Source organism: Coregonus lavaretus, assembly GCF_964263955.1.
Source record: "Coregonus lavaretus genome assembly, chromosome: 18".
NCBI lineage: Eukaryota > Metazoa > Chordata > Actinopteri > Salmoniformes > Salmonidae > Coregonus > Coregonus lavaretus.
The window spans coordinates 9,436,282-9,456,682 of NC_140005.1; the positions used below are offsets into that span (position 1 = coordinate 9,436,282).

Below are 20,401 nucleotides of genomic sequence, written 5' to 3' on the forward strand. Positions count from 1 at the left end.
GCACATGTGCATTAAGTACGAGAAATGCGGGCTTAGACATAAAAAAATAAAAGCCATTTGCATCTGATGGACATCGGGCGTGAGGAGGACAAAAAGGAAAAAGAGAAAACAACAAGCTGGTCTCAGACGAGACACAAAGCAGGGAGGCAGCAGAGAGATGCAGGCGGAGGATAAAGTAGATAAGAGATGCTGTAATGAAATAAACAGGAGTGTTTGGGGTTCTGGAGGTCTGGGGGGTTGCAGTCGCAGGCCGTCTGGCTGGTGGGCTGGAGGCTGCATTTGAAGCGCTACGCTAACCTTCCGACAGAGGAGACAGGGGAAACAGCTATCCTCTCATCTCATCCATTATAACTGAGAGCCAAATGGCTGCCATGTCTCCTGATTGCAGAGCCCCTGTGGATCTTGCTCTCCGCAGTGGAGTGCTTCCAGTAACTGTTCCAGGCGGCCAGGCCGTTGGCTTCCAACCTCCAATGTCATGACAGGGGGCCAGACGCACGGGGAGAGAGAGACTCCAACTTCACCTCTTATCTGTCTGCACCACATGTTCCTCATAGTGTAAAGCTTGTACCTGTGTGAGCCACATTACAGCACTGGGCTTTTACAGCTGTAGTGGAGAGCCAGAGGCAAATTATCTGCTTGAAAAAAAACCATGCCGCTTTCAATTTGCCCTCAACATTTATAATGCATTTACATTTTAGTCATTTAGCAGACGCTCTTATCCAGAGCGACTTACAGGAGCAATTAGGGTTAAGTGCCTTGCTCAAGGGCACATTTACGTCATTTAGCAGACGCTCTTATCCAGAGCGACTACAAATTGGTGCATTCACCCTATAGCCAGTGGGATAACCACTTTACAATTATACTTTTTTTTTGGGGGGGGGGGGGGGGGGGGGGGGGGGGGGGTAGAAGGATTACTTTATCCTATCCCAGGTGTTCCTTAAAGAGGTGGGGTTTCAAATGTCTCCGGAAGGTGGTGAGTGACTCCGCTGTCCTGGCGTCGTGAGGGAGCTTGTTCCACCATTGGGGTGCCAGAGCAGCGAACAGCCAGCAGGCCAGAGGTGGATGAACGCAATGCCCTCGCCTGGGTGTAGGGACTGATCAGAGCCTGAAGGTACGGAGGTGCCGTTCCCCTCACTGCTCCATAGGCAAGCACCATGGTCTTGTAACGGATGCGAGCTTCAACTGGAAGCCAGTGGAGTGTGCGGAGGAGGGGGGTGACGTGAGAGAACTTGGGAAGGTTGAACACCAGACGGGCTGCGGCATTCTGGATGAGTTGTAGGGGTTTAATGGCACAGGCAGGGAGCCCAGCCAACAGCGAGTTGCAGTAATCCAGACGGGAGATGACAAGTGCCTGGATTAGGACCTGTGCCGCTTCCTGTGTAAGGCAGGGTCGTACTCTCCGAATGTTGTAGAGCATGAACCTGCAGGATCGGGTCACCGCCTTGATGTTAGCGGAGAACGACATGGTGTTGTCCAGGGTCACGCCAAGGCTCTTCGCACTCTGGGAGGAGGACACAACGGAGTTGTCAACCGTGATGGCGAGATCATGGAACGGGCAGTCCTTCCCCGGGAGGAAGAGCAGCTCCGTCTTGCCAGGGTTCAGCTTGAGGTGGTGATCCGTCATCCATACTGATATGTCGGCCAGACATGCAGAGATGCGATTCGCCACCTGGTTATCAGAAGGGGGAAAGGAGAAGATTAGTTGTGTATCGTCAGCGTAGCAATGATAGGAGAGGCCATGTGAGGATATGACAGAGCCAAGTGACTTGGTGTATAGGGAGAAAAGGAGAGGGCCTAGAACTGAGCCCTGGGGGACACCAGTGGTGAGAGCACGTGGTGCGGAGACAGCTTCTCGCCACGCCACTTGGTAGGAGCGACCGGTCAGGTAGGACGCAATCCAGGAGTGAGCCACGCCGGAGATGCCCAGCTCGGAGAGGGTGGAGAGGAGGATCTGATGGTTCACTGTATCAAAGGCAGCAGACAGGTCTAGAAGGACAAGAGCAGAGGAGAGAGAGTTAGCTTTAGCAGTGCGGAGAGCCACCGTGACACAGAGAAGAGCAGTCTCAGTTGAATGACCAGTCCTGAAACCTGACTGGTTTGGATCAAGAAGGTCATTCTGAGAGAGATAGCAAGAGAGTTGGCTAAAGACGGCACGCTCAATAGTTTTGGAAAGAAAAGAAAGAAGGGATACTGGTCTGTAGTTGTTGACATCAGTGGGATCGAGTGTTGGTTTTTTGAGAAGGGGTGCAACTCTCGCTCTCTTGAAGACGGAAGGGACATGGCCAGCGGTCAAGGATGAGTTGATCAGCGAGGTGAGGTAGGGGAGAAGGTCACCGGAGATGGTCTGGAGAAGAGAGGAGGGGATGGGGTCAAGCGGGCAGGTTGTTGGGCGGCCTGCAGTCACTAGTCGCAAGATTTTATCTGGAGAGAGAGGGGAGAAAGAAGTCAAAGCATAGGGTAGGGCAGTGTGAGCAGGACCAGCAGTGTCATTAGACTTAACAAACGAGGATCGGATGTCGTCAACCTTCTTTTCAAAGTGGTTGACAAAGTCATCCACAGAGAGGGAGGGGGGGGGGGGGGGGATTCAGCAGTGAGGAGAATGTGGCAAAGAGCTTCCTAGGGTTAGAGGCAGATGCTTGGAATTTAGAGTGGTAGAAAGTGGCCTTAGCAGCAGAAACAGATGAAGAAAATGTAGAGAGGAGGGAGTGAAAAGATGCCAGGTCGGCAGGGAGTTTAGTTTTCTTCCATTTCCGCTCAGCTGCCCGGAGCTCTGTTCTGTGAGCTCGCAATGAGTCATCAAGCCACAGAGCTGGAGGGGAGGACCGAGCCGGCCGGGAGGATAGGGGACACAGGGAGTCAAAGGATGCAGAAAGGGAGGAGAGGAGGGTTGAGGAGGCAGAATCAGGAGATTGGAGGGAGAAGGATTGAGCAGAGGGAAGAGATGATAGGATGGAAGAGGAGAGAGTAGTGGGAGAGAGAGAGCGAAGGTTGCGGCGGCGCGTTACCATCTGTGTAGGGGCAGAGTGAGTAGTGTTGGAGGAGAGCGAGAGAGAAAAGGATACAAAGTAGTGGTCGGAGACATGGAGGGGAGTTGCAGTGAGATTAGTAGAAGAGCAACATCTAGTAAAGATGAGGTCAAGCGTATTGCCTGCCTTGTGAGTGGGGGGGGATGGTGAGAGGGTGAGGTCAAAAGAGGAGAGGAGTGGAAAGAAGGAGGCAGAGAGAAATGAGTCAAATGTAGACGTGGGGAGGTTGAAATCCCCCAAAACTGTGAAGGTTGAGCCATCCTCAGGAAAGGAACTTATCAAGGCGTCAAGCTCATTGATGAACTCTCCAAGGGAACCTGGAGGGCGATAGATGACAAGGATATTAAGCTTAAATGGGCTAGTGACTGTGACAGCGTGGAATTCAAATGAGGAGATAGACAGATGGGTTAGGGGAAAAATTGAGAATGACCACTTGGGAGAGATGAGGATTCCTGTGCCACCACCCCTCTGACCAGATGCTCTCGGGGTATGCGAGAACACATGGTCAGACGAGGAGAGAGCAGTAGGAGTAGCAGTGTTTTCAGTGGTAATCCATGTTTCCGTCAGCGCCAGGAAGTCGAGGGACTGGAGGGTAGCATAGGCTGGGATGAAGTCAGCCTTGTTGGCGGCAGAACGGCAGTTCCAGAGGCTGCCTGAGACCTGGAACTCCAGGTGTGTGGTGCGTGCAGGGACCACCAGGTTAGAGAGGCAGCAGCCACGCGGTGTGAGGCGTTTGTGTAGCCTCTGCGGAGAGGAGAGAACAGGGATAGGCAGAGGCATAGTTGACAGGCTGCAGCAGATGGCTACAATAATGCAGAGGAGATCGGAATGAAATGAACTAAACATCAGGGAAAGGAGAGAGCAGGCCTCCCTCACCAAAAAAAAATATATATATAACTCTCCCAACTTCCACCTCAGAAACTATAATTGTTTCACTGAACCACCCGAGTAAAACTCTCCCAACTTCCACTTTAGAAATTAGAATTGTTGTAAACTACAGCAGACTGTTATCAGTAGCTGTAATTAAGTACAGCAGCTACCAACCACCTAACGTTAATGCCTCGGATGAGGTTAGAAAAACAGCTGAATGGTAGCAGCTAGCTGGCTCAATCACAGGTACTCTTAAGCATGAAATAACATTGGAAACAATTAACCACAGTTGCAAAAAGTTACCAGTAGCTACCCGCTAGCTAGCTAGCTTTGTTGGTCCAAGTAGTGGGTAAGCTAGCCTCGTGCTTCGCCGGGGTCCACCGAATACAGTCCTTACCTACAATAATTACCTACAATAACCTTCAATAACTACCTGAGTAAGCTACCTATAATACCAAACTACAATACCTACCTACAATCTAAATACATGGTTTAAGCTTAACTCAACACCATATAAGAAGCCAAGCTTACCTTTCATAACGCAGCAATGATTAAACGTTGGGTAGCTAGCACAAAGATATTGTATTTAGCTACCACAGTACAGCCAGCTGGTAGTGTTGGCTGGCTAGCAATGGCTACTGTGTTGACTTTGTTTGAAAAACGGCGTCGCTGCGAACGAATGTAGCTGTTTAAAAGGATATTGTTTTTAGTTGCAACCGTTGCTAATAGCAACTCGCCAGCTAATCCAGGAGGTGAGTTAGCTAGCTAGCTTCGTGCTACACCCGGCACCGCCGAATACAAAAGTAACCTACAATAACTACACAACAGCTATCCACAACATGCCTAGTATTCTCTCTACTACGAACACACACACACACACTAAGTCGCTCTCTCCTGTTCAGAAACAAACACACGCCACCCAGCAGGATAACAGAAATATGATAACTTGCTGATAACTATACTGAACAAAAATATAAACGCAACATGCAACAATTTCAACGATTTTACTGAGTTACAGTTCATATTAGGAAATCCGTCAATTTAAATAAATAAATTAGGCCCTAATCTCTGGATTTCACATGACTGGGCAGGGGTGCAGCCATGGGTTGGCCTGGGAGGGCATAGGCCCACCCATTGGGGAGCCAGGCCCACCCAATCAGAATGCATTTTTCCCCACAAAAGTGCTTTATTACAGACAGAAATACTCAGTTTCATCAGCTGTCTGGGTGGCTGGTCTTAGACGATCCCGCAGGTGAAGAAGCCGGATGTGGAGGTCCTGGGATGGCGTGGTTACACGTGGTCTGCGGTAATGAGGCCGTTTGGACGTACTGCCAAATTCTCTAAAACAACGTTGGAGGCGGCTTATGGTAGAGAAATTAACATTAAATTCATCTCTGGTGGACATTCCAGCCTTCAGCATGCCAATTGCACGCCCCCTCAAACCTTGAGGAATCTGTGGCATGGTGTTGTGTGACAAAACTGCACATTTTAGAGTGGCCTTTTATTTTCCCCAGCACAAGGTCCACCTGTGTAATGATCATGCTGTTTAAACAGCTTATTGATATGCCACACCTGTCAGGTGGATGGATTATCTTGGCAAAAGAGAAATGCTCACTAAAAGGGATGTAAACACATTTGTGCACAAAATTTGAGAGAAATAAGCTTTTTGTGCATATGGAACATTTCTGCGATCTTTTATTTCAGCTCATGGGACATGGGAACAACACTTTACATGTTGCGTTTCTATTTTTGTTCAGTGTAGTACAGGGGAACGTAATCCCTGTTATTTTCTCCTCTGATCAGGACTGGACAGGAAGTCTGCTGTACTTTAATTCTGCTTTGTTTAGGCAAATTGAACAAAGTCCCAAAAGGATCAGGCCAGAGTTTTTCTTTAGCACTTCTCCCACTGTTCAGAAATATGATGAAGAAGTAGAGTGGGAGATGGGGGGGATTGTGAAAGACATGAGAGACGGATTGCGTAGGAGCGTAGAGGAGGAAGAGCCATGCGCTGCTGCTCCCTACTGCACAGAGAGGGGGATGACCGGAGGAGAGCACAGAAGAGAAAAGAGGAGGCTTTCTACCCAAAGTGTGGTGCTGCAGGGGGTGGTGACTAAAACACATACCGAATAGGACACCTGTATGTAACCACTGATATTCATTCAACTGACGTATTTCAGTAAACATGATGTTTGTAGCTATTTCACGGTCAATTTGAGAGCCATGCCATCGCGAGGACATCTGCCACTTTCCTGCTCCCTCACTCACACACGTAGACACAAACACAGAGCAGGGACTGTGAACTCTTGAACTCAGGCACATACACTCTACAATCACACAAATGAGGTTAACACACACTGGGCTCGTGCACCTTAAGCTAAACTAAATCAACACAATTAATTTTTTATTTTCCTGCTCTATTCCCTATTGACTTTTTTCGTCCTATAGCCACTATATATCCTATATACTCTCCAGCCAAGATTGATCCAGAGCCCCAGTCTTGAACCTCTGTCCTGAGGGCTGCTCAGTGCAAACACACAGCGGCCCCTTCGCTCGCTCCAATCATCCACTAGGCCCCGCTGCATCCATTAACCACTACCCGCTCTCTACTACCCACTATCCACTACCCGATCTCCACTACCCACTCTCACTACCCACTATTCACTACCCGCTCTCCACTACCCACTACCCGCTCTCCCCACCATCCACTCTCCACTATTTACTACCCGCTCACCACTACCCACCCTCCACTACCCACTACCCGCTACCCGCTCTCCACTACCCACTACCCGCTCTCCACTACCCGCTCCTCACTACCCACTAGCCAATCTCCAATAACCACTCTCCACTACCCACTATCCAATCTCCACTACCCAACCACACTCCACTGCACGACTACTCTGTTTGGAGTAATTTTAAAAGTAGACAAGAGGAGAGAATAGAAACACTGACAAAAAAAAAGCTATTGTTATTCTACCCAAACGGATGCGTGGATCACACGCTAGTTTAGAACACCAACACATGCTTGACTAGGATACCTGCAGTAGGCTATACACACATGAACAGTCATCCCTCTGAGATATTCTCACACAAACACTCACAGTGGGGGAGCAATGAAACAGTCAGACAAGGAGAATTAGAAGAAGTCAGTAAGAGGTGTACGTGGGTGAAATCAAAAGGCATAACAGCTGCATTAGGTATGACAGCAAACAATTTCATACAGCGATTCCCGTTTTGCTGAGAGCTTTTACATAGGAGCACAAAGGAAGCCATTATTGGGGTAAAAGCGCACCGCCAACACACAATATTCATTTGAACACTGTACATTAATAATTCATGCAGATGCTTTCACAATGTTTTCACCTGGAGACAGTGAAGAGTGTGCTGCCTCTCTCTTTGGAGCAGTAGAAGAACAAGAAAATGACTATTTGCTTTGATTAATTTAGCCTTGCTTACGTTTCTAAATGTCATTAAGTAAAGTGGTGATGGCTCTGGTTTAGAAGTTGTGGAATACCTCGCAGCACTGTGAGGTTATAATATAAACTGGTTGTTTCAAGCCCTGAATGCTGTATATCAGACTGTATACCACGGGTATGACAAAACATGTATTTTTACTGCTCTAATTACCTTGGTAACCAGTTTATAATAGCAATAGGCACCTCAGGGTTTATGGTATATGGCCTTCTACATGAACAAAGGTACGTGGACACCTGCTCATGGAACATCTCATTCCAAATTAATGTGCATTAATATGGAGTTGGTCCCCTCTTTGCTGCTATAACAGCCTCCACTCTTCTGGGAAGGCTTTCCACTAGATGTTGGAACATTGCTGCAGGGACTTGCTTCCATTCAGCCACAAGAGCATTAGTAAGGTCAGGCACTGATGTTAGGCGATTAGGCCTGACTTGCAGTCGGCGTTCCAATTCATCCCAAAGGTGTTCGATGGGGTTGAGGTCAGGGCTCTGTGCAGGCCAGTCAAGTTGTTCCACACCGATCTCGACAAACCATTTCTGTATGGACCTCGCTTTGTGCCCGAGGGCATTGTCAAGCTGAAACAGGAAAGGGCCTTCCACAAACTGTTGTTACAAAGTTGGAAGCACAGAATCATCTAGAATGTCATTGTATGCTGTAGCGTTAAGATTTCCCTTCACTGGAACTAAGGGGCCTAGCCCTAACCATGAAAAACAGCCCCAGACCATTATTCCTCCTCCACCAACCTTTACAGTTGGCCCTATGCATTAGGGTGGGTAGCATTCTCCTGGCATCCGCCAAACCCAGATTAGTCTGTCGGATTGCCAGATGGTGAAGCGTGATTCATCACTCCAGAGAACGCGTTTCCACTGCTCCAGAGTCCAACCGACGCTTGGCATTGCGCATGTTGATCTTAGGCTTGTGTGCGGCTGCTCGGCCATGGAAACCTATTTCATGAAGCTCCCGAAGAACAGTTCTTGTGCTGAAGTTCCTTCCAGAGGCAGTTTGGAACTCGGTAGTGAGTGTTGCAACCAAGGACAGACGATTTTTACGCGCTACGTACTTCAGCACTCGGCGGTCGCATTCTGTGAGCTTGTGTGAGCAGTTGTTGCTCCTAGAAGTTTCCACTTCACAATAACAGCACTTGTTGACCGGGGCAGCTCTAGCAGGGCAGAAATATGACAAACTGACTTGTTGGAAAGGTGGCATCCTATGACGGTGCCACGTTGAATGTCACTGAGCTCTTCAGTAAGGCCATTCTACTGCCAATGTTAGTCTATGTAGATTGCATGGCTGTGTGCTCAATTTTATACACCTGTCAGCAACGGGTGTGGCTGAAATAGCCGAATCCACTCATTTGAAGGGGTGTCGACATACTTTTGTATATACAGTGCATTAGGAAAGTATTAAGACCCCTTCACTTTTTCCACATTATGTTATGTTACAGCCTTATTCTTAAATGGATTCACTAGTTTTTTTCCCCCTCATCCATCTACACACTATACCCCATAATGACGGAGCCAGAACAGGTTCTTAGACATTTTTGGAAATATATATTTTAATAAAAACTGAAACATCACATTTACATAAGTATTCAGACCCTTTACTCAGTACTTTGTTGAAGCACCTTTGGCAGCGATTACAGCCTCGAGTCTTCTTGGGTATGACGCTACAAGCTTGGCACACATGTATTTGGGGAGTTTCCCCCATTCATCTCTGAAGTCCTCTCAAGCTCTGTCAGACTGGATGGGGAGCGTCGCCAGAGATGTTCGATCGGGTTCAAGTCCGGGATCTGGCTGGCCCACTCAAGAACATTCAGAGACTTGTCCCGAAGCCAATCCTGCATTGTCTTGGCTGTGTGCTTAGGGTCGTTGTCCTGTTGGAAGGTGAACCTTCGCCCCATTCTGAGGTCCTGAGCGCTCTGGAGCAGGTTTTCATCAAGGATCCCTCTGTACTTTGCTCCGTTCATCTTTCCCTCGATCCTGACTAGTCTCCCGGTCCCTGCCGCATGATGCTGCAACTACCATGCTTCACCGTAGGGATGGTATTGGCCAGGTGATGATCGGTGCCTGGTTTCCTCCAGACGTGACGCTTGGCATTCAGGCCAAAGAGTTTGGCCGGGCAGCCAGCTCTAGGAAGAGTCTTGGTGGTTCTAAACTTCTTCTATTTAAGAATGATGGAGGCCACTATGTTCTTGGGGACCTTCAATGCTGCAGAAATGTTTTGGTAACCTTCCCCAGATCTGTCACTCGACACAATCCTGTCTCGGAGCTCTATGGACAATTCCTTTGACCTCATGGCTTGGTTTTTGCTCTGACATGCACTGTCAACTGTGGGACCTTGTATGGACAGGTGTGTGCCTTCCAAATCATGTCCAATCAATTGAATTTACCACAGGTGGACCCCAATCAAGTTGTAGAAACATCTCAAGGATGATCAATGGAAACAGGATGCACCTGAGCTCAATTTCGAGTCTCATAGCAAAGGGTCTGAATACTTATGTAAATAAGGTATTTCTGTTTTTTAATTTTAATAAATTAGCAAAAATGTCTAAAAACCTGTTTTCACTTTGTCATTATGGGGTATTGTGTGTAGATTGATGTGGATTTGTTAAAATGTAATCAATTTTAGAATAAGGCTGCAACGTAACAGGATGTGGAAAAAGTGAAGGGGTCTGAACACAGCTCACGGCTAAGGGCAGTATCCAGGCACTCCGCGTTGCATCGTGCATAAGAAGAGCCCTTATCCGTGGTATATTAGCCATATCCCACACCCCCTTGGGCCTTATTGCTTAAATTAACCAGCGTGGTTATTATTAAAAGGAGTAATCTTACTGCTGGGCTCACATGATGTGTTGAACCTCCCAAGTGGCGCAGTGGTCTAAGGCACTGCATCGCAGTGCTAGCTGTGCCACTAGAGATCCTGGTTCGAATCCAGGCTTTGTCGTAGCCGGCCTCGACCGGGAGACCCATGGGGCGGCGCACAATTGGCCTAGCGTCTTCCAGGGTAGGGGAGGGAATGGCCGGCAGGGATGTAGCTCAGTTGGTAGAGCATGGCGTTTGCAACGCCAGGTTTGTGGGTTTGATTCCCACGGGGGGCCAGTATGAAAAATACAAAAAATAATGTATGCACTCACTAATGACTAAAATGTAAATGTTGAATGCTGCACAATTGAGACTTTGACTGCAGGTGCAAATACAGACCCAGACGTAGAAAGACATGCTGAGACACGTCTGTCTGGACAATTGTCCTAACGGCTATATCCAACCTTGACCTACTGTGACATCCTGTGTCCATTGGAAAAGTTATATTGTGTTTTTCACAATAGCTGTTGATAACATTGCAGCCTATAGCCTGCTGAAGGTTTAGGCTAAGAGTAAAGATATACAATATTGGAAGGATGCCATATAATATGCATCTAATGATAAATTGTAGGGGTGTAACGATTCGTTTTAACAACGATTCGATTTGTATCACGATTCGTGGTTGTCGATACGATTCAAGGACGATATTGGTTCATTTAGAACGATACGATCCGAAACGATTCAGTGACTTGAAATCGATTCAGTAACCTTTTAGCCAAAAATTCAACCAGTGTGACTGAAATAAATACCTGGATACTGGACAGTGCAGGTGAAGTTTCCTAGATTCCTGTTTCTTGTAAGGACCGCAATGGTGGCTTGATAATTTCTCGCTCGTCGGCTTCTCCTCTGTCGTCCGCCATGCTATGTTTTGTTGTCTTTGCGCCTTTGCGCTGCTGTTGGCGCGATGACGTCACGGATAGTTAGACTGAATCGAGTAATGTTTAAAGCCTTTATCATTAAAAGTGCTAAGAAAAAACATCCATATAAAGTCTGACGTGCTTAAATCCAATAGGTTATTTCCTAGTATCGATACAATCGATTTATTACACTTAAAAACGATGTTAGATCGATATATGTTGTCCAAAAGGCCAACTCGCCGAGCACAGATCGATGTAGTTGGATCATAGGACTATAAATCGATACATCGATGTAGTAGATGGATCGTTACACCCCTAATAAATTGCATACATTATTGTACAGTACAGGGGTAATTCAACTCATTCACCTCCAATGTATACTGTAGCATCCACACACTGTACAGTCTCAACAGACTGCTGTAGTAGTGAATGATTTGTGGTAACCTACCTTCCATGCAATGCGGTTTCCCTTGGTGTCATGCTCCAGAGCGATGGGGAAGTCTCCTCTCTCGTAGAACTTGCGAAACACAGTGGGCTTGGCCGGCCTCTCCCGGAAGGCCCCCGCTGCCGGCGGTCCCACAACCTAGAGAGAGAGAGAGAGAGCGAGAGACAGAGACACAGGGAGAGAGAGACAGGGAGAGAAATATCCTGTTATTAAAAACCAGAATTGACGGTTGCGTTTCTCACATCCAGCAAGGAATCATTGTAGCTGAAGCCCTTTTCTACAGATAATTCGCTGAGACACTTCTACCTTGCTCCCTCCACTCAGGGCTGGCTAAACACAGCCTGTCTGCCTCGTAGCCCGAGGCCCTGCCAGTGGCATTGTTATTACCATGTTAGTGTTCCTGTGTGTTGTTGTATACCGAGCGCTAGGCTGCAAACGTGTTGGACTCCTGTCGTTGTTGTTGTTGTTGTTATTATTGTGGTGGTTTTCAGTCAATAGCGCTGACTCAAAGTCAATGAATGCAAACACTGGGGAGTTATCCTTAGATTACATCACTAACTGGCGTAACAGCTGCAAACCACTTTGATGATGCGGCAGAGATAGGCCTGGTAGGTAAATCATTTTGGGGGAAGGCGGTGAGTAGGGCTCAAATGGAATCCGGTAATGAATGACACTGCCAATCAGTTCCTATCTGTCCCTGTGTTCAGTCCCTCGTCCCTCACCATCTGTAGGGCTCGACGACAGATGGTATAGGGAAGGAGATTCAACAAGTACAGCAATTACACAAATGAATGATGATTGGCTGAGAGAAATGTATGATAAAAAGATTGTGGGGGCTGTTTTGTTAGACTTCAGTGCGGCTTTTGACATTATCAATCATAGTCTGCTGCTGGAAAAATGTATGTGTTATGGCTTTACACCCCCTGCTATATTGTGGATAAAGAGTTACCTGTCTATCAGAACACAGAGGGTGTTATTTAATGGAAGCCTCTCCAACATAATCCAGGTAGAATCAGGAATTCCTCAGGGCAGCTGTCTAGGCCCCTTACTTTTTTCAATCTTTTCAACTAATTACATGCCACTGGCTTTGAGTAATGACTCAAATGATGACTCAACACTATACACGTCAGCTACTACAGCGACTGAAATGACTGCAACACTTAACAAAGATCTGCAGTTAGTTTCAGAACAGGTGGCAAGGAATAAGTTAGTCCTAAATATTTCTAAAACTAAAAGCATTGTATTTCGGACAAATCATTCACTAAACCCTAAACCGCAACTAAATCTTGTAATAAATAATGTGGAAATTGACCAAGTTGAGGTGACTAAACTGCTTGGAGTAACCCTGGATTGTAAACTGTCATGGTCAAAACATGTTGATACAACAGTAGCTAAGATGGGGAGAAGTCTGTCCATAATAAAGCGCTGCTCTACCTTCTTAACAGCACTATCAAGTTTTGTCGCACCTGGACTTCTGTTCAGTCGTGTGGTCAGGTGCCACAAAGAGGGACTTAGGCAGCACGGCTGGCCCTTGGATGTACACAGAGAGCAAACATGAATAATATCCATGTCAATCTCTCCTGGCTCAAAGTGGGGGAGAGATTGACTTCATCACTACTTGTATTTGTGAAAGGTATTGACATGTTGAAAGCACCGAGCTGTCTGTTTAAACGACTAGCACACAGCTCAGACACCCATGTATACCCCACAAGACATGCCACCAGAGGACTCTTCACAGTCCCCAAGTCCAGAACAGACTATGGGAGGCGCACAGTACTACATAGAGCCATGACTACATGGAACACTATTACACATCAGGTAACTGATGCAAGCAGTAGAATCTGATTTAAAAAACAGATAGAAATACACCTTATGGAACAGCGGGGACTGTGAAGCAACACAAACACAGGCACAGACACATGCATACACACACATGATAACATACGCACTATACACACACATACACATGGATTTTGTGTTGTAGATATGTGGTAGTGGTGGAGTAGGGGCCTGAGGGCACACACTTAGTGTGTTGTGCAATCTGTTATGAATGTATTGTAATGTTTTAAAATTGTATTTTTTATTTTTATTTATTTTTCACCTTTATTTAACCAGGCAAGCCAGTTGAGAACAAGTTCTCATTTACAACTGCGACCTGGCCAAGATAAAGCAAAGCAGTGCGATAAAAACAACAACACAGAGTTACATATGGGGTAAAAAAACTAAGTCAAAAAAAAAATACAACAGAAAATATATATACAGTGTGTGCAAATGTAGCAAGTTATGGAGGTAAGGCAATAAATAGGCTATAGTGCAAAATAATTACAATTAGTATTAACACTGGAATGCTAGATGTGCAAGAGATTATGTGCAAATAGAGATACTGGGGTGCAAAAGAGCAAAATAAATAACAATATAGGGATGCGGTAGTTGGGTGGGCTAATTTCAGATGGGCTGTGTACAGGTGCAGTGATCGGTAAGGTGCTCTGACAACTGATGCTTAAAGTTAGTGAGGGAGATAAGGTATAACTGCCTTAATTTTGCCGGACCCCAGGAAGAGTAGCTGCTGCCTTGGCAAACACTGGCAGATGTAGAAACAACATCTCAGTGCTGGACTACAGTGTGATGGGACTAGACCGTAACATGACTACAGTGTGATGGGACTAGACCGTAACATGACTACAGTGTGATGGGACTAGACCGTAACATGACTACAGTGTGATGGGACTAGACCGTAACATGACTACAGTGTGATGGGACTAGACCGTAACATGACTACAGTGTGATGGGACTAGACCGTAACATGACTACAGTGTGATGGGACTAGACCGTAACATGACTACAGTGTGATGGGACTAGACCGTAACATGACTACAGTGTGATGGGACTAGACCGTAACATGACTACAGTGTGATGGACTAGACCAGAGGTGTCAAACTCATTTTAGCTCAGGGGCCACATGGAGGAAAATCTATTCCCAAGTGGGCCGGACCGGAAAAATCATGGTATATATAACTTAAAAACAACAACTTCAGATTGTTTTCTTTGTTTTAATACGATCAACATACAACATAAAGCTGGAGCCTGAGGACAGTGTGTCCAAAATAGTACAAGCACAACATCACTATTAATCATAAAACACGTCAAGTTTATTTGAAAATTCTAAAGAAAAAGAACACACAAACACACAATGCCTCAGTGATTAACAGAACTGTTTCACAGATCACAGAACTATATCAGGGTGTCATTTCTCAGGCAGAAATGTAGATAAAAATAATGAAATCCTGTTCCCCAAACAAGTGCAAGAACCACAGAGTCAAGAATAGGTTAAATATACAAATAAAATAAAATCAATTAAAAACAATAGCACATCAACATAAAAACATATAAACATAAATCTGAAAGCGTTGCTCAAACTCCCGTAACAGTCCCGTTATTTTATCTTTGAACCGCTTCATGTCTGCCACATGTTGGGTCGCGCACACATTTTTCAGACAGGGGAAGTGAGCTGCATCACCACCGGCAAGTTGCGTCTCCCACAATGACAGCTTCAACTTGAAAGAACGTATGCTGTCATAATACTGCGTGACAACTTTGTTGCGCCCTTGCAGCTGTTTGTTCAAGTTATTCAGGTGCTCTGTAACATCCACCATAAATGCAAGGTCCTGCATCCATTCTGCGGAATGAAATTCTAACACTGGTTTGCCCTTTTCTTCCATGAACTGTTCAATTTCTTCTCGTAAATCAAAGAAACGCCTCAGCACAGCACCTCGGCTTAACCATCTTACCTCAGTGTGGTATGGCAGGCCATAGATGTGGTCTTTCTCTCTGAGAAGGCTGTCAAACTGACGGTGATTCAGGCTTCTGGATCGGATGAAATTAACAGTTTGGATGACCACCTTCATGACGTTATCCATCTTTAATGACTTGCAACACAAAGCCTCCTGGTGCAAAATACAGTGAAAAGTCAAAAAATCACGTCCTCCATTTGCAGATTGCACTTTCTCTCTGAACTTTGTCACAACGCCTGCTTTTTTCCCGATCATTGAGGGCGCACCATCTGTAGCCAGGCTGACAGCGCGGGACCAGTCCACTCCGACCCTGTCCAGCGCGCCGACGAGTGCGGTAAAAATATCAGCTGCTGTCGTTGTATCTGTCATCGGCACCAACTCCACGAACTCCTCGGTGATGGTCAATGTGTCATCAACTCCGCGGATGAAAATGGCCAGTTGTGCAACATCTGTAATGTCCGTGCTTTCATCAATTGCAACCGAAAACGCAATAAATGACTTTACTTTTTGCTTCAACTGGCTGTCCAAATCCACTGAAAGATCGGAAATCCTGTCTGCAACTGTGTTTCTTGTCAGGCTGATATTTGCAAAAGCCTGCCGCTTTTCAGGGCACACAATCTCCGCTGCCTTCATCATGCATGTTTTTACAAATTCACCCTCACTAAATGGTTTTGAAGCCACTGCGATTTCATTAGCAATGAGGTAGCTAGCTTTCACTGCAGCGTCACTGATGTCTCGGCTGTGAGTAAACACAGACTGCTGTTTCTTCAGACCCGCCAACAGTTCATTCACCTTCTCTCATCTCCGCTGTCCTTGAAAGTTGTCATATTTGTCGGCATGAAGACTCACATAGTGGCGACGAAGGTTATATTCTTTCAGCACTGCAACATGCTCTGAACACACCAAACATACAGCTTTCCCATTCAATTCCGTGAATAAATAGGATGACCATTTTTCTTGGAACACTCTGTGTCCACTTTTCTCTTTTTTGACAGAGACATATTGGGGCAATGAGGGTGCCAAAGCACATCATGTTAAAAGTAGAAGCCGTAATAAATATCGCGGGCAAAACAAAGTAGCTCATTGGCTGCACGTGCTTGACCTACTTGCTCTGCCCCGGTATAAACAGTTTGCTTGCTTAACACAACTGCTATTGCGCCATCCAGTGGACGCAATTGGAACAGCAGTTTATTTTATTGAAAAATTGCAGCGCATTTTTATACTTTACAAAAACAAAAACAAAAAACAAAAACAAATATTTGTATTTTTTCATTATTTTTTTTTTTTCAAAATCATCTCACGGGCCGGATTAAACCCGTTTGCGGACCTGATCCGGCCCGCGGGCCGGACGTTTGACACCCCTGGACTAGACTGTAACATGACTACAGTGACAGACAGTGACATGACTGCGGTTCTATTGAGAAACAGACAACATCTCAGTGCTGGACTACAGTATCGTGGGACTAGACTGTAACATGAATACAATGCAAGACAGTGACAAGACTGTGTTTCCAGTGAGATACTACTGCAGGGCAGTGCATCAAATGTGGCTGAAGACTTGGGAGAGACTTTCTTATTCTTAGAGGTAGTCATGCTGAGTGGTTAAGCAGTGCTAGGCCCTGAAGTAAGTTACGACTTAGTTTAGACTGTTAAAAGGCACCCTAAGGTGTCCCGGTGGACCCACAGCATTTAATGCACCATGGGATTGCAGAGGCATAAAATGAATCTGTTTGGTGGCATTTGTTTACTTTAAGCGAGGGAATGCTTAAATTAATAACATTATGCTGAGTTAATAGGAACCGGTTGGCATACCTGAAGGAGAGTGTAACCAAACAAAACAACTATGACTAACCATGCATTTAAAAGCACAAGAAAAATTATAATCTGCATGAAGGCAATTTTGCAGAGTATTTTTTGCCTTATCCATCTCAAACTATATTCCGGGCAAAATGTTGCATGAATGAGTGTCCTTGCAATGTTTTAATGATCATTCTTCCAAAGATAATAAACTATAGGCCTGTACTGTACCTCATTTGACACTGAACTGTAGTATAGATAGGCCTACAGTTGAAGTCGGAAGTTTACATACACCTTAGCCAAATACATATAAAACTTGTTTTTTCACAATTCCTGATATTTAATCCTAGTAAAAATTCCCTTCTTAGGTCAGTTAGGATCACCACTTTAGAATAGAATAATAGTAGAGAGAATGATTTATTTTAGCTTTTATTTATTTCATCACATTGCCAGTGGGTCAGAAGTTTACATACACTCAATTAGTATTTGGTAGCATTGCCTTTAAATTGTTTAACTTCGGTCAAACGTTTAATGTAGCCTTCCACAAGCTTCCCACAATAAGTTGGGTGAAAAGCCATTTTGCCACAACTTTGGAAGTATGCTTGGGGTCATTGTCCATTTGGAAGACCCATTTGCGACCAAGCTTTAACTTCCTGACTAATGTCTTGAGATGTTGCTTCAATATATCCACATAATTTTCCTTCCTCATGATGCCATCTATTTTGTGAAGTGCACCAGTCCCTCCTGCAGCAAAGCACCCCCACAGCATGATGCTGCCACCCCCGTCCTTCACAGTTGGGATGGTGTTCTTCGGCTTGCAAGTGTCCACCTTTTCCTCCAAACATAACGATGGTCATTATGGCCAAACAGTTATATTTTTGTTTCATCAGACCAGAGGACATTTCTCCAAAAAGTACGATCTTTGTCCCCATTTGCAAACCGTAGTCTGGCTTTTTTATGGCGGTTTTGGAACAGTGGCTTCTTCCTTGCTGAGCTGCCTTTCAGGTTATGTCAATATAGGACTTGTTTTACTGTAGATATAGATACTTTTGTACCTGTTTCCACCAGCATCTTCACAAGGTCCTTTGCTGTTGTTCTGGGATTGATTTGCACTTTTCGCACCAAAGTACGTTCATCTCTAGGAGACAGAACGCGTCTCCTTCCTGAGCGGTATGACGGCTGCATGGTCCCATGGTGTTTATACTTGCGTACTATTGTTTGTACAGATGAACGTGGTACCTTCAGCCGTTTGGAAATTGCTCCCAAGGATGAACCAGACTTGTGGAGGTCTACAATTCTTTTTCTGAGGTCTTGGCTGATTTCTTTTGATTTTCCCATGATGTCAAGCAAAGAGGCACTGAGTTTGAAGGTAGGCCTTGAAATACATCCACAGGTACACCTCAAATTGGAGCGGCAGGTAGCTTAGTGGTTAAGAGCGTTGTGCCAGTAACCGAAAGGTCGCTGGTTCTAATCCCCGAGCCGACTAGGTGAAAAATATATCGATGTGCCCTTGAGCAAGGCACTTAACCCTAATTGCTCCTGTTAGTCGCTCTGGATAAGAGTGTCTGCTAAATGACAAAATAATATTAGCCTATCAGAAGCTTCTAAAGCCATTTTCTGGAATTTTCCAAGCTGTTTAAAGGCACAGTCAACTTAGTGTATGTAAACTTCTGACACACTGGAATTGTGATACAGTGAATTATAAGTGAAATAATCTGTCTGTAAACAATTGTTGGAAAAATTACTTGTGTCATGCACAAAGTAGATGTCCTAACCGACTTGTCAAAACTATAGTTTATTAACACGAAATTTGTGGCGTGGTTGAAAAACGAGTTTTAATGACTCCAACCTAAGTGTATGTAAACTTCCGACTTCAACTGTATATCATTAAAACACTGTTTTACTCTGTATATGACTCAAAGCTTCTGAGTCCAAGATACATTCACCACAGAGCAGTTTGAGGCTTTTCAAAGTTACAAAGCGAATGCAAAACCTTCTGTGTTCCTCCCTCCACAGAAGTTCCCTTAGTCACAGAGGGAAAAAAGAAGCCTTGCAGATAAGTGACGTTCCAGCAGCCTGGAGCAACACAAGCCTCCAAACCCAGGTAGCACTGTTCTGCCGGCAGCTAAAAATAGCCCTGGAGAAAATGAACTCCAGACTGCATTGACTGGGCCGGGTGACATTTATGGTCAGAAGTGATGACACCGGAGTCGATTCATCCTTGTGCGGCGCACCGTACCCTTCAGCGAACTCCCCTCTCCTTTCAACTGTCATCAGCAACCAACCCCCATTCCCCCTACTTCCAGACCCAAACGAATCAAAACACAACAGCACCGACTCCGAGACCCTTACTCCCTTCTCCCCCACCTTCCCCCTCGTTCCTCGGCTGCACTTTACCTCAGGGGCTTTGACTGTAATAGGAACCGTGGCGCTTCAAGAGATTATCACCTGCCGACTTCCCGATGTGATCCGGAAGCCTGCTCCCGACTAGGATTCATGGCGATCCTGTCTAAGTGCGCAACATGAAAGTTCTATGAGAGATCATAAGCCATGATGTAGGAGGTGTGAGCACTGGGGACACACTCTTTTCACGCCATTTCGCCTGGTGGGCGGTGCTATACGTCAAGGACTGTCCGATGCGCGTCCAGGTTCAACTGAGAACCTTCTGCCTGGGACCTCATTCATAAATGAAGCTATGGTGGGTTTATACTTTCTAGTTTACAATTGCAGTTTCATATTAGTACTTAATTTAGCTTTATTTGAACTAACGATAGATAGCTACCAAGTGGCTGGAACAGTTTTCCCAAAAGTGAACAATGTGTAACGTCTAGTTTTGCTTGCTAGCCAACCAACAACGTCAATGCCTCTATCAAGCCAATCTACTAAGCTTACCTGAATAAAATATATGAAACTGATCATGACTAGATTTAATCTAATTTCACTGCGATTGGTTAGTCAAAATGAAATACCTTGGATGAATAATTAATCACTGGGATGAATGATTTGTGTTGCTGGCTTAATTCGTTAATCTGATGGATTTTGGATGTCGTTGGTCTTATTTATTTGTTAGAGGGCCTATACATGAGGCTAACTTTACCATACTATCCTGGAGGCGTACTTACACACCCAGTATCATTACTTTGCGTGAATGATATTGCTCAACTTTAAACAATGCAAAATCGAATACAAAATCATTTGTTTAGCTTCTTTCTATTCTGTGGCTGCATGAAATAGCAAACATAATGTCAATTCAGTATTTGTTTACTTCATCTTTGTAGCTCCC

The 20,401-nt window shown here is 45.4% G+C and overlaps 1 protein-coding gene across 1 annotated transcript in view; it reads right to left on the reverse strand.

Annotated features, from left to right (window-relative positions):
- The window catches only part of LOC311145920 (parkin coregulated gene protein), a gene marked incomplete at both ends in the record, with an annotated part of 241,961 nt that overhangs the window by 191,581 nt on the left and 29,979 nt on the right, over positions 1–20,401 (reverse strand). The window contains one exon of the mRNA XM_084182304.1: positions 11,534–11,668. Within this exon, the coding sequence (XP_084038430.1) occupies positions 11,534–11,668 (135 nt within the window). The remainder of the gene's footprint in view (positions 1–11,533; positions 11,669–20,401) is intronic.